The 13,113-nt window shown below is 41.0% G+C and overlaps 1 protein-coding gene across 2 annotated transcripts in view; it reads right to left on the bottom strand.

Moving 5' to 3' along the window:
* Positions 1-13,113, bottom strand: part of whrna (whirlin a) — a 243,752-nt gene that overhangs the window by 9,088 nt on the left and 221,551 nt on the right. For both annotated transcript variants that reach the window (XM_049604182.1, XM_049604183.1), the window contains one exon: positions 12,888-13,010. In XM_049604182.1, the coding sequence (XP_049460139.1) occupies positions 12,888-13,010 (123 nt within the window). The remainder of the gene's footprint in view (positions 1-12,887; positions 13,011-13,113) is intronic.

Here is a 13,113-nt window from a genome sequence, read left to right as displayed (position 1 = left end):
AGAAAATATGGTGGCAGGACACAGCTGCGACAAGACAGAGGAACGGGCCGCACAGAATCATTTCATAACTCAGATAGCTCACTTTCAACATGTCAGATAGTCATATGGATGATGTTGACGAGGAGGAGGATGTGGACCGCTGATAGAATGTGGAGGACAGAGAGGGAGGACAGCTCCGCCCCTTCATGCAGCTGTGGTGCTAAATGACAGACAGGGAGGGAGTGGTGACAGCCAGATAGGTAACTCCAGTGGAGAGACGCAAAGGAGGAAATGTGTCTTTTAATTCTGTCACGTACTGCAAATTTTCGCAACAAATAGAACCATAAAAAACATCGAAATCAGTGTGCAAAGTTTCTGTGTGTGTGATGATTTTTTTCGGATGACGGATTAAACAGAAAAAAACAGACTCAGTGCACAAACGTCTTTACAGGGAATACATGAAGAAAGCTTTGTTTTTCTCGCATGCCTCCACAGTAAGCAAAGAAACAAAAAAAAAAAGCTGAAAACTTTTGATGAATTGAAGTAAAAGGTGACCATCTTTAACAGCAGCAAAACTTTTTTGAAACATCAGTTTACAAACTCTCACACAGCTTGTACAGTATGTTATTTCATTCGCATTTACACTGAAATCTTACTATTTAAAACACTTCTGCGTGAACCGTCTCATGCATGAACGAAAAAGTGTGCGTTTGAACTCTGCGAGAAAAGCAAACTTTTCCTCACAAATTCAACATTAACACAGGGTGAATAATCAATATACAAATGATCATTTTGCGGGTGAAGTATTCTTTAAGAGAAGTTGTTGGGTTCATCAATTTTCTCAAATTTAGAAACTTCACTTAGGCACAAACAAAATTCACACGTGGTAATACAAGCCACGTAAAGACTGTCTGCTGCTCTTCAAAGTGTGAAAAGACTCAGCATGCCTTAATCTGAAAACATTTGAGTTTAATGGAGCTCTCACACCTGTACTTTTGTCATTTGTCCTAGACCAAAGGAAAAAAAGAGACATAATTGCCTTTCAGTTCTTCCCTGGGTTGTGTTCACACTGACTTGTTACAAACAAACGACAGCAGCGTCATCCTAAATGATCAGCACACCAAAAATAAACTCTGGTGACTCATGATGCACTTCTGTGCTTTATATGTTTATTCATATTGTCTGACATCACAAAGAAATGACTAATAATGAGTCAAGACTGCAATCGGGACTCGTGTTTCATGAACAGTGAAGAACAGACTGTGCTGTCAAATAGTTTCTGCATTGTTGCTGTTTCCCTCTTGTCACTCACTAATATTGAGGAGCTGCCAAGGAACAGAAAGCAGGACACAAGCTCATCACATCAGGGAAAATACACACACTCACATGATGACACATTTATGTTCACATGGTAACCAGATGATCTTGTATATAGGCTATTATGTGTATAGATTGGGAGATCTGAGTTCCTGATCAACACATGGATTTAAGGGTTTAGCTTATGAATTTCTGCAACAATCACATATCTGTTGTCACGCAGCCCTGACGTTGATTGGTTTTGATTGATTGGACTGGATTATTTAGTCTTCACCAGTTAGATTTAAAGGTCCAGTGTGTAGGATTTAGTGGCATCTAGTGGTAAGGTTGCAGAACTGTAACTTCTCCAGTTTAGGAGAACTATGGTGACTGATGTGAAAATGCCAACACACTACCTAGAACCAGTGTTTGGTTTGTTCTGGGCTGCTGTTGAACAACATGATGGACTCTGTGGATGAGAACCCGCTCCATATGTAGATAAACAGCTCATTCTAAGGTAGCAAAAACACAAAGATTCTTATTTCCAGGTGATTATAAACTAATGAAAACATTGTAATAAATATCATACTGATCCCCCTAAATCCTACACACTGGACCTTTAACAGGACCAAACTGGTTAGGTGTGAAAGCACCTGAAATGCTGATTTTTTCATCAGTTGGACTTGGAGTTCTGCAGTGTTAGGTTTTATTCTCAAGTGATATTTTTGTCAATGAAACTTGCCCAGAAACGGAGCAGAACAGGCAGTCATTGCAAGTTGGAGGTGTTGTTTATACAAATGATCTCATCTCACCAGTGTGCATTTACTCAGAACAGGTGGCATTCTCCAAACAAAAATGAGCAATTTGCAAAATCGTACTAGGAACACAGAGGAAAAACAGAGCCTAGGACGAGAATACAAAAATGTTCATGCCTGAGGCACAATAAATCTACTAACTATTATCAGATCAAAGCCAAATAAATAAAATGTCATGCTCAATATAAAAACTAAACCCCAGAAGCTCTTTCTAACCTAATCTAATCTAATCTAATCCATGAAGACATCAAAAAACACAAAACATCTCCTCCCTCGTCTTGTACACGTATAACAGCAGAATAATATAAAATCAATATCATATATGACAACATGAATGTAATATATGTAATGTATAAAAATAAGCAGGGACATGTTTCTGGTTGCTGTCTTTGTTTGGTTGAAGAATTATGGTCGCAGCTCATGCAGATGCTTAAAAATCCACTTTACTTCACAGCAGACAGAATATTTTTCATACCAGCAGGAGTCTTTCATGGGTCAGGAAATTTCATCCAAGAAGTGGTAAGTGTTGTTTGTATTTCTGTCTGTGATCGAATGTAATCATCATGGCAAAAATCTCAAAGGTAAAGATGATGATTACATCAAAAAACCAACTGCAGTCCTGCCAGAACGAAGCCCATTTATTTCAGCACCTCAAAGGCCCTAAAAAGAGTTTTTACAAGAATCTGAGGTCTTTACTTTGGTTCCATTACACCAAAGTAAACAAGGTCCTCTCTGCTCCCAGGCTAGAATTTAAACATCATGCTATAAATATGACAGGGACTTCATTAGCATATAGAAATAGAGACGTCCTTTAACAGCTGCAAAGACACATAAATACACAGACACACTCTCCTGCAGTCTGGCCCTCAAAGCACACAGTAAAGGCTGAGCGGTAAATGTAAGCAGCCTCATGCCTTTAGAAAGGAGCCTGTTATCAACAAAATGAAACGCTTTCTCCTGACCGGCAACACTCCGCTCTCACAGTTACATCCTTACACATTATATGTGATAACAAAAATGCTGTCTTGACACCCTGAGACGTGCACAGGGCAATGTTCACAAAACACACAAGGTCTCATTTGTTGAGTAAGTCTCAGCTCTTGGTGAAATCATAAGACTGCTAAATGAACCAGCTCATCTAACAAGTCCCACAAGTATCGGTAAAAGTCTGGAATACCATTAATTTCAGTATCCTTGCCCGCAGTTTGACTCGCCGAACAGAGGTGATTAGCTTCTGTATGGAGTAAAGCTTCTCTCTGCTCTGGAGAGCTCACCCCACAAAACAGATATTCAGCATACCTGATGCCACTTTTGCAGCCCTGTCTCCTAGAAACTACGTTTATATACAAATAATTTTAATCAGCAAATACATTTTTTAAGGACTGCCAAGGGAATTATGTTCTATTAACATAATGAGTAAATGTTACTAATTAACATACCTGGCAAACACAAAAATATTGCTACTGAAACATTCAACAAAACCCTTTTTTTTAAAATACAAAACTAGGCAACCTTGCAAAGCAGCATCCATTTGTAGTGAGTACGGCATTTAAATTTTTTCAATTTAACTGAAATCATGATCTTTTCGAAACCTCAACCAAAAGGCTTTTGTTACCTGAGATTCTGGTGTCACACTCCAGCCCAGTCACCAGAAAAAAATGTTGGCATTGACACTGGCACGTTTCATATGCATCACATTACTGTTTCTAAACTGACAATATTTATACATGCTGGCTTTGTCATTGGAAGGTGGAAGGTGGATGGCGTGGGTGTTGTTTAGGGACCTGTCACTGTGTTTCCAGCTGCTTTTTAGCCAACAAACATGGGCGTTTTTTAGCAACTCCTTGGTTTTTTTCCACCAGGAATAGTGCCATGAAAACCAGTTGCTCTTTAGAGAATCACTGCTGTGTTTCCATCAACTTTTCAGACCCCAAATATGGGTGTGCTTTTAGGGACTCCTCACTCTGTTTCCAGCAGCTTTTCAGCTCCTAAACGTGGCTGTTGTTAAGGGACCGATACTGTGTTTCCAGCTGCTTTTTAGACAACAAACATGGGTATTTTTCAGCAACCTCTCGCTTTTTTCCCCCACCAGGAATAGTGCCACAAAAACCAGTTGTTCTTTAGCTAATCACTGCTGTGTTTCCAGCAACTTTTCAGCCCCCAAATAAGGGTGTATTTAACGATTTGTCACTCTGTTCCTGGCAGCTTTTCAGCTCCTCAATACGGGTGTTTTATTGAGGACACATCACTCTGTTTCTAGCGGCATTCAGCCCCTGAATGTGGGTATTCTTTAGAGACCCGTCACTGTGTTTCTAGCTGCTTTTTAGCCAACATACGTGGGTATTTTTTAGCAACCCCTTGGTTTTTTTCTACCAGAAATAGTGCCACGAAAACCAGCTGTTCTTTAGCAAATCACTGCTGTGTTTTCAGGGACTCTTCAACCCTGAAATATCTGTGTTTTATAGGGACTCGTCACTCTGTTTCCAGCCGCTTTTCAGCACCTAAATGTGGGTGTTTTATTAAGGACCCATTACTCTGTTTCTCGCAGCTTTTCAGCCCACAAATGTGTGTGTTGTTTAGGGACCTGTCACTGTGTTTCCAGCCCCTTTTTAGCTAACCAATGTAGGCGTTTTTCAGGAACAGTTACATGGTTTCTTGTAATACTAGTGTGGTGAAAATAGACAGAACATACAGTCATTCAATCATATGGGATGGTAGATTTTCCATATAATGAATAAAAGGTTGCCATATTTATAGAAAAATGTATTTTATTCTTTAGTGAGTAAGTTATTTTCTCCAGAGGTATGCAACTGTTCACTTCTGGGAGCCACAGTCCAATAGGTAATGGGAGAACTGACATCCACCTCATTGCAATGCATCTTTAGGATTTCTGTAAGCTTAATGGAATGGCTATGTCTGATATTAGAATTTAAAACGTTGCCCAAAAGGCATACTTCCAGATCCTTTGAGGAAGTGACTCCATGGATGTGGATAGGGCATCACAAATCCCCAGCCAGAGGCCTTGTAGTTTACTACCATGCTAAGTGGAATGAAGTAAAGTGCCCTCAGCTAGACCACATCAAAAGCAAAGGGGTGATAAATTGGGGTTGAACCCATGAAGCTTAGAAGGAGTGAGATAAGTCTGATGGAGAAACCTGAACTGATTAATCTATATCCAAATGGTTTTTATTGCTTATAACTAACCACACGTTAACTACAGTGTCGCCAAAACTTAATGTTTTAACGTATCTGCTTCATTATAACCTGCAAATGTGACATATCTGTGGTTTGCAGAAATGTACCATGGCAACAATTTCTCTGACGACTGGGTTGTTCACTCCTGAACCTTGTATGTAGTGTCTCATTCAATCAAAGAAACATTGTCTCTGAATATAACCCAGGCAGTGGTTACCCTATCACCCTAACTCAGTTATGACTGCCTTTTAGTAATATATAACTGGAATTTCAAGGAGACAGGGTTGCCTTTTGTTTCTCTACAGCAAATCTGAATAAAAAGCCATATTTGTTTAACTTATCTGCTTCTCCTTTAAGGTCACATGCAGAGGACAGATATGAGTGATGGAGTCATGGCTGCTGTTCTCTCTGCGGTCTGAAGTGGAAATCACCAGCTGGCTTCACATTTATAATCACAGTCAAGAATGCTCCGACCAGTTTTCGTCTAAATTACTTTCATTATACATTCAATATGGACGTCCATTACCAGCTTTAACCGCCAATGCAAGATGCAGTGTGTTCCTTATGGTGAGAGGTAAATTAAATGGCCTCTGCATACATTTTGTAACAGTGTAATTACAGCTTGGGCAAGGATCTGGATGTGGAAACATGGTAGTTTGTGGATGAGCTGATTGAGTGCAGCTTCTTGTTGATGACTGGCTAGTGATTGGCTGTGCCGCCCTGAGCCAATCACTCTCTCCTCAGCCTGCTTCCAAAACACACCAGCATCAAAAGGAGACACCATATTTCCAAGATAAAAAGAAGTGGGTGGTTTCAGCTATTCTGACTTCCTGCTTAACCAAACCTGAAACATATTACAGTTGATAAACCCAGTGCACACTACAAGCCAAGTACCAAACAGCAGATGGACACAGTTATCGACTAGCTGGTGAAAAAGTAAAACACTGAGCAGTCGGTGATGGCCGAAGCAGAGATAAAAAGATAGTTAATGGCTGAAAATATTCACCCAGTGGACACAAACCCAACTCCAAATGATCATGTTGCTCTGTGTCTGCTGGATGTCTCTTTGCTGACATGTTCGCACTAGCAACTTTATATGGAAATAAAATGTCAGAGTAGTGTGTCCGTCAGCTTGTTGGGGAGTTCTTCTGCAACTCAGCAGCCATAAGAATACACTAATGCTGCTTTTTCAAAATGAGAAAATAAATCACAGGTTGCACATTCTTGTGATTTTAAAAGCACACAAAGTGAAACTCATGTATTCCTGTCACTTCCATGTTCTCCACCTGTCTCTGACAGCTGACCTCATTACGTGCAGCTTCGATGGCCGAAAACATCAGCAGTGCCTTTCAAATCAGGACCGCATCATCACTGAGCCTACAACAATTACCCTGAGCTAGCGGAGCGGTCGGTCGTCGTGATCGGAAGATGGCAGTGATAACAGGCTGTCGCTTTAGGAGGGGTGATGGGGACTGATAATGGCCAACCAGCCGCCAGCAGCTTACTCATCTGCACTTCATTCTCAGCAGTCATGATTGAGGTGACTTGAGGCGAGGGCCCTTGTGCCCAGAGAGATAGGAAATACAGGAGCTAAAGGTTTGCTGTATCACAACTCAACTGCACTTACTTCCAATACTAAAGAGAAACGATATCATACAGGGCACTGGCTTTGATATGATCCATCCCCAGGATAAAACCGATGCCCATCAGAAGGTCAGAAACTAAATGAATGGAGTTTTCAAAGCAAATGTATCATTCTGATGCTTGGTCCTTACTGGAGGAAGTACTGAGGTTGCGTGCCTTGCTCAAGGGCCTAATAACATTGAGTTAGCCTCCCCTAAGTGGCAGAGCAAAGTTTTCACAGCTCACTTCTCCACCCTGAAAACTAAACGTGCAGGAAGTCTTCCTCCATTTATGAAACAAGCATCCTCGAGGCTACCATGTTATTAATGTCTCTAAATAACTGTGAAGCTACACAGTGATATTGTTCAGGGAAGCAGCACTGGTGTCATGTAGCTTGTGGCTTTGTGGCTTGTGATCGATAGGGTTTGCACCTCAGCAAAACCAAAGTTTGGATGGAATCTATGCAATTCCAAAAATGTGGAGCGCTAATTAGACACCCAGACATAATTTTAACCCGATTAAAATGTCAGTCTGCTTGCCTAAATGGTTTAAATGAACTCTAACTCTGCTCAAATGAGCTCGTGAAATAAATTTTTACCTTGTTTCGGGGAGATATACTGGACCTCCTCACACCACAGTGAAAAAGCACCAATTTCCTCCGCTATTATCCATAGCAATTAGCTGCCCTTTTATTTTCATTAGTCTCTCACTTGAGTGTCTGTGAGGTTGAGAGAAAGTAGTTATGGGTTGAACAATTTCAGTGGCTTCGTCTCGAGTGTAACTTTCTTGCTCTGCATGCTTATATCACACACAGTAATGGAATGAAGGGAGGTTTCCCTGACTTGCATAACAGTGTGGAAATTGAATGAATGCGCACACAGCTGCGGTGCTGGCCTTCTTAAAAAGTAACCGTTTGCTCTTTTCTTTCAACAGTTTAATGGCTTAATTATTTTCTAGAGATAAACAGGATGCAGTTTTTAAAAATATATGCAAGAGCCTTGAGCTGGTTATCTCCTTAAATGAAAATATACTACTATACTACCACTGCTACTGACTTACATCGTAATGTCTTTGCCTGTACTACAGAGCTGGTGCTTTGCAGCTAAGGAACATGTAATAAAGCAGCAGCACTGATATAAAATCAGCCAAGCTGTGTTCCTCGCTCCAGGAGACAAGAACAGAATCACATACATCAGATAAAAACAGGGAGAGAGCCCAAAATCTAATGTACCTGCTTTTGTTTGGGAATTTGTGTCTCGAGAACTGATGGGAACAACTGCAGTTTAGGAATAAAAACACATTTGTTTACCAACCCAATTACCAGAATTAATGTTGGTATGGCAGGTTTCTACAAGCCTCAGATATGTTACATTTGTTTATTATTATTAGGGCTGCCCCCTAATAAATGACCAAACATTAGCTGACTAGAAAGATCATTAGTCTGTAAGTTACAGTTATAGTTACAGAAAAAAAAATGACCATGTGGGAATTTAATTGAAAGGACAGACACAGGAAGAGGCCACGCTCAGCAGTCAGACAGGAGTCATGTTACAAACCAATCACAGCCGACAGATATCTTTCCCTTCTTCTGTAAATATTCAGTCTGATAAATACGGAAAACTTGATCATGTTAGTGCAGGGCTACCCAGAGCCTTACATCTGTCCCACGGATGATAGGTCTACACACGTATAAACAGCTCCTGAAAGAAGATCAGCTCAGCACTCAGGATTTCCGGTATATCAGCTATGCGATGCCTGTTAAGGTTGCTTAGCAACCTCAGACGCAACCTGTCACCGTGCTCTTGAAAGCTGGCACAAAACAGGCAGAAGAGTAGCGCCCAGTGCCCGACCCCACACTTTCTAAGTAGTTAAAGTCGGGCAGGGAATCCAAAGTGTCGGATCATTTTGAGAAGGTGAAGGACGAACCCAAGGTGATATGTAAACTCATCTTCATTGGTCGACTACAAACATGACGTATCATCTGAAACATGGAAGTAGCTACATGCCCATTAGCCCACAGCGTCATTAACAGGCGGCTCGCTCAGTGTGTGACGTGCACTTGTAGATAAAATATAGGCCTATATTAATGAAGGTTCATTAGTACGGTTTGTATTTCTCTGTAATGTAGCACAGTGTTAACAATGTTACTGATACTATTCTTTCTCACACCTTCAACTCAAACCATTGTGTCGCCCTGCCCAAAATATATCATTTAGGAATTAAATCAATATTGTAAACAGGTCGTCGACTAATGGCCCTAAATGACAACTATTGGTCGACTAGGAAAATTCTTACTTGCATTGAGCCCTAATTATTATGTAATGGATATATTGAAACTTTGCATTTTTAACAACGCTGTAGTTAATGTGTGGTTAGGTTGAGGCGCAAAAACCAGTAAGTTCTGGTTAGGAAAAGATTATGTTTTGGCTCTAAGTACTCGGTTTCATGGCTAAAAAGCTGCTAAAAACACAGCAATGTTTAAGTAAAAATACTTGCTTTTCATGGCACTATACCGGCAAAAAATACAGATATGTCTCGGTAAAACACAACTGCTGTTTGTGACACTACCCCAGCAGGAAACGCACCGATGTCACAGTATAAAACAGCTGCTTTTTGATGCAACGGATCAGTAAAAACAACTGATTTTGTTGGTTGTTGGTCTTGAACAGTGGTCTGTAGTGGTCTGCAGGTTGGTAAGCATCTTGCCTGGGTGCCATGCCATCCCAATCCCCTCTACCTTCCAATGATACAGTCAGCTCGTGTACATGTAACTAGAATTATGTCACTTTATAAACGTTGATATGTTACAACATATCCATGGTTTGTAGAAACATACAAGACCGTGTGTTCGGCTGTGTTTACTTAGTGCCGATTTAAAGCTTCCCGCAACCACCTTCCCACCACCTACACAGCCACTAAAGACCCAAACACTGCATCCATCAACAAATCCAGACATCCACTTCCTCATCTGCACAAATCCTCCTCAACCCTCCCCTCCTTATTAACACTGCTCTCACTTCTTTTGCATCCTTCACTCACACTCGCCGCCCTTTCTTTCAGTGCAGTCTTTGATTTTGAATGTGCTGATTTTCAATCCTTTTATCCCTCCCCTCGCAATCAGCAGCCCCTTTTTTTATTTCAATCACCACCTCTGTGGAGTGGGAGGCTGACAGACAGCTTTGAACAGAGTGTGGACTGTAGTCTGTGGCTGCTCGCTGCTCTGATCTCTAAATTGTAACTCCTGGCTTCCTCTGTGGTTAGGAAATGATTAGTGCTACAGATAGTCCTGAGCTAATGCAAGGCTTTGTTGACTTACAAATTACCATGGCAGACAGATATATGCACATCCAGTCACAGTAATAGTGTCCCTCAGAGGTGACTAACCTATCAATTTCTGGATTTCACTCTGTGTAGCCAGAAGATCTGAATTTCCAGTATTTTTCAACATAGACATGCAAATTTAAAATCTCTTACTTGAAATGTAACACGTGCGACTCTATTCAGGCTCTTCATTAACTAAACATGAACATATCTGAACCGAGCCTGACTGTTGGCTTTGATATAAAAGCTGCTGTATAATCCCCCATAGGTGGTGCCGTCTTTATTCTTAAACATCAACTTTATACCAATTGCTTCATACTGAAAAAGTAATTGCAGTGAATTGCCAGAGTCTCCAGGCAGTCAAGCCTTTTCATCGAGGCCATTAATGTTGCCATCATCTTTGTGTGAGCCCCAGCGAGGACAAGATTAGCAGGAATCTCAGTGTGAGTTCAGCTGCAGTGTGAATCCAAATACCTTAAAGGACATCAAATCCCATCTGGAAAGTGGGCGCATGGTGCCATCACAGAGAATCAAAGAAGGCACCAAGGATATAATAAACAGAGGCGACAATGTGAGGAGAACATTCACCAAAACTGAGACGACTGCATTTTAAAGGTCTCACATTATGCTCATATTCAGGTTCACACTTGTATTTTGGGTTTCTACTAGAACATATTTACATGCTTTAATGTTCAGAAAACATATAATTTCCTTCATACTGACTGCCTGAATGTTCCCATATTCACTGTCTATCTGAAATGCTCTGTTTAGCGCCTGTCTCTTTAAAGGGATAGTGCACCCCAAAATGAAAATTCAGCCATTATCTACTCACCTATATGCCGAGGGAGGCTCAGGTGAAGTTTTAGAGTCTTCACATCCCTTGCAGAGATGGGGCTAACAACAAAACTCCACCTAATGGAGGCTGGGCGCCCCAGATTAAAACGTCCAAAAACCACATAGTTGAAACAACAGAATATCTTCATCACATAAAAAGTTGTTTGGAAAAACTTAAGTTAAACTCTGTTTTTAGCCTCATTGTAGCCTGTAGCTCTAACTGCCTCTCGGTAGACAGCACTCACGTGTGTGCGCTTGCGCAAGACCGTGAGACATGGGCACCACCTTCATGTGTGTTCACATGCTTTCGCTGGTCTCGTGCGCAATCGCGCACACGTGAGCTCGGTGTACATAGAAGCAGTTAGAGCTGCAGGCTACAATGAGGCTAAAAACAGGGTTTAAATGACGTTTTTCCAAACAACTTTTTATGTCAGGGCTTCAGACCACTTGGATCACTACGGACGAGCAGTATGGAGATATTCTGTTGTTTCAATTATGTGTTTTTTGGACGTTTTAATCTGGGGTGCCCAGCCTCCATTAGGTGGAGTTGTGTTGCTACCCCCTCTCCCCTTGGATCTCCGCAAGGGATGTGAGGACTCTAAAACTTCACCTGAGCCTCCCTCGGCATATGGGTGAGTAGATAATGGCTGAATTTTCATTTTTGGGTGCACCATCCTTTTAAGTCCCTCTCTAAAACAAGCCCAGCCTACTCTGATTGGTCAGTGTTTCCGGGTCTTCCTCATCTACAGTCTCAGCATCTCAGCACTGTCATCACAGTCAAGGGAATCACTGCTGCTACAGTGACTGCTACGTCACTGTAGCAGCACTTTCTAAATTTATAGATCGAATCACTGTGATGTTATGCTAACACCTTCAAGCAGACAGCTGTTTTGAATTATAGATTTGTGAAATCAATAAATTTGTTTATTTCTGTTCTCATGTTCCACTATAACTGTCACATTCAAAGATATATAATCAGTGGTGTAATGTAACAAAGTAATTATTCTTTGTTACATTACTAAGTATTTTTTTGGAATATCTTTACTTGAAGGGGGGAGACATTTTATTTTCTGTGGTCCTTTGCTAGCAAAACTAAACTAGACTATAACTAAATCTACCAGCATGTAAGCTAAATTAAGCCAAGCTGTGGACGGGCCACCTAAAAAGACCCTCCTAAAAGAAATCCATACCAGTTTAAATGTGTGTGCTATACTTGGAATACTTTCACTGCTTTACCCTACATAGTAACTGATTGAGGCAGCGGTAATCCAGTACCTCCCATGTTCCAAAATTTTTGTCAGTGGAGTCTGGTGGCTTTGAGATAACGGCCTCAGTCGTAAAGGGCCATCTGATGAAAAGATAAAGCAGTGAAAATATTCCAAATATAATGTACACCTAAACAAATGTTAATTGTTTCCTAACCAAGTGAGGTAGTGTTTGCTCAGCGCCATTTGACTTTAAATATATGACGCCGGGGTTTGTGAGTCTATAGACCATTTTAATGGAATGGCATTGTTAGGCAACAGCTTGTTTTAAGTTTGAAACGGTCTGTATAGCAAAGTTGTGACATCACAACTTCACGGAAGTCCTGATGGCTTATTTAAAGGCACAGTTTCTGAATACAGACTGTGTGCACTTTTCTGTAGACAGGACATTTTAGTACTTAAAGAATATATGTATGTATCACCTACACCTGCTTTATATTAACAAAGTAAATCTAACTTTTTAGTGTATGGGATCTTTTATAAGGATACTGGGTTAAGTCAAGGTGAGCCCTGCGAGGGCATTATTTTTTAACATCATTTTGTTTTCTTCCTGACTCACCTGTATTGTGACAATTCGTGGCAGCGGTTGTCGAGTGTTGGCTCCTCCTTCAATGGCAATACCCAGAGTGCTGGCACTTTTTGCCACCCTCACTAGTGTCGAGGTGGGTTCCAACAGCCCCGGCTAAAGTAAGGGAAAGAGAGGGAGGGGGGTCACAAGTTATCAAATCAGAAGAGCATCATGCATACTTATAAACAACATTACACAACCTACCTACGTCTGCTTC

The sequence above is a fragment of the Epinephelus fuscoguttatus genome, linkage group LG18 (assembly GCF_011397635.1).
Source record: "Epinephelus fuscoguttatus linkage group LG18, E.fuscoguttatus.final_Chr_v1".
Lineage (NCBI taxonomy): Eukaryota > Metazoa > Chordata > Actinopteri > Perciformes > Serranidae > Epinephelus > Epinephelus fuscoguttatus.
The sequence above is the reverse complement of the archived record's forward strand: the minus strand, read 5'-3'. Positions and strand labels throughout refer to the sequence as shown.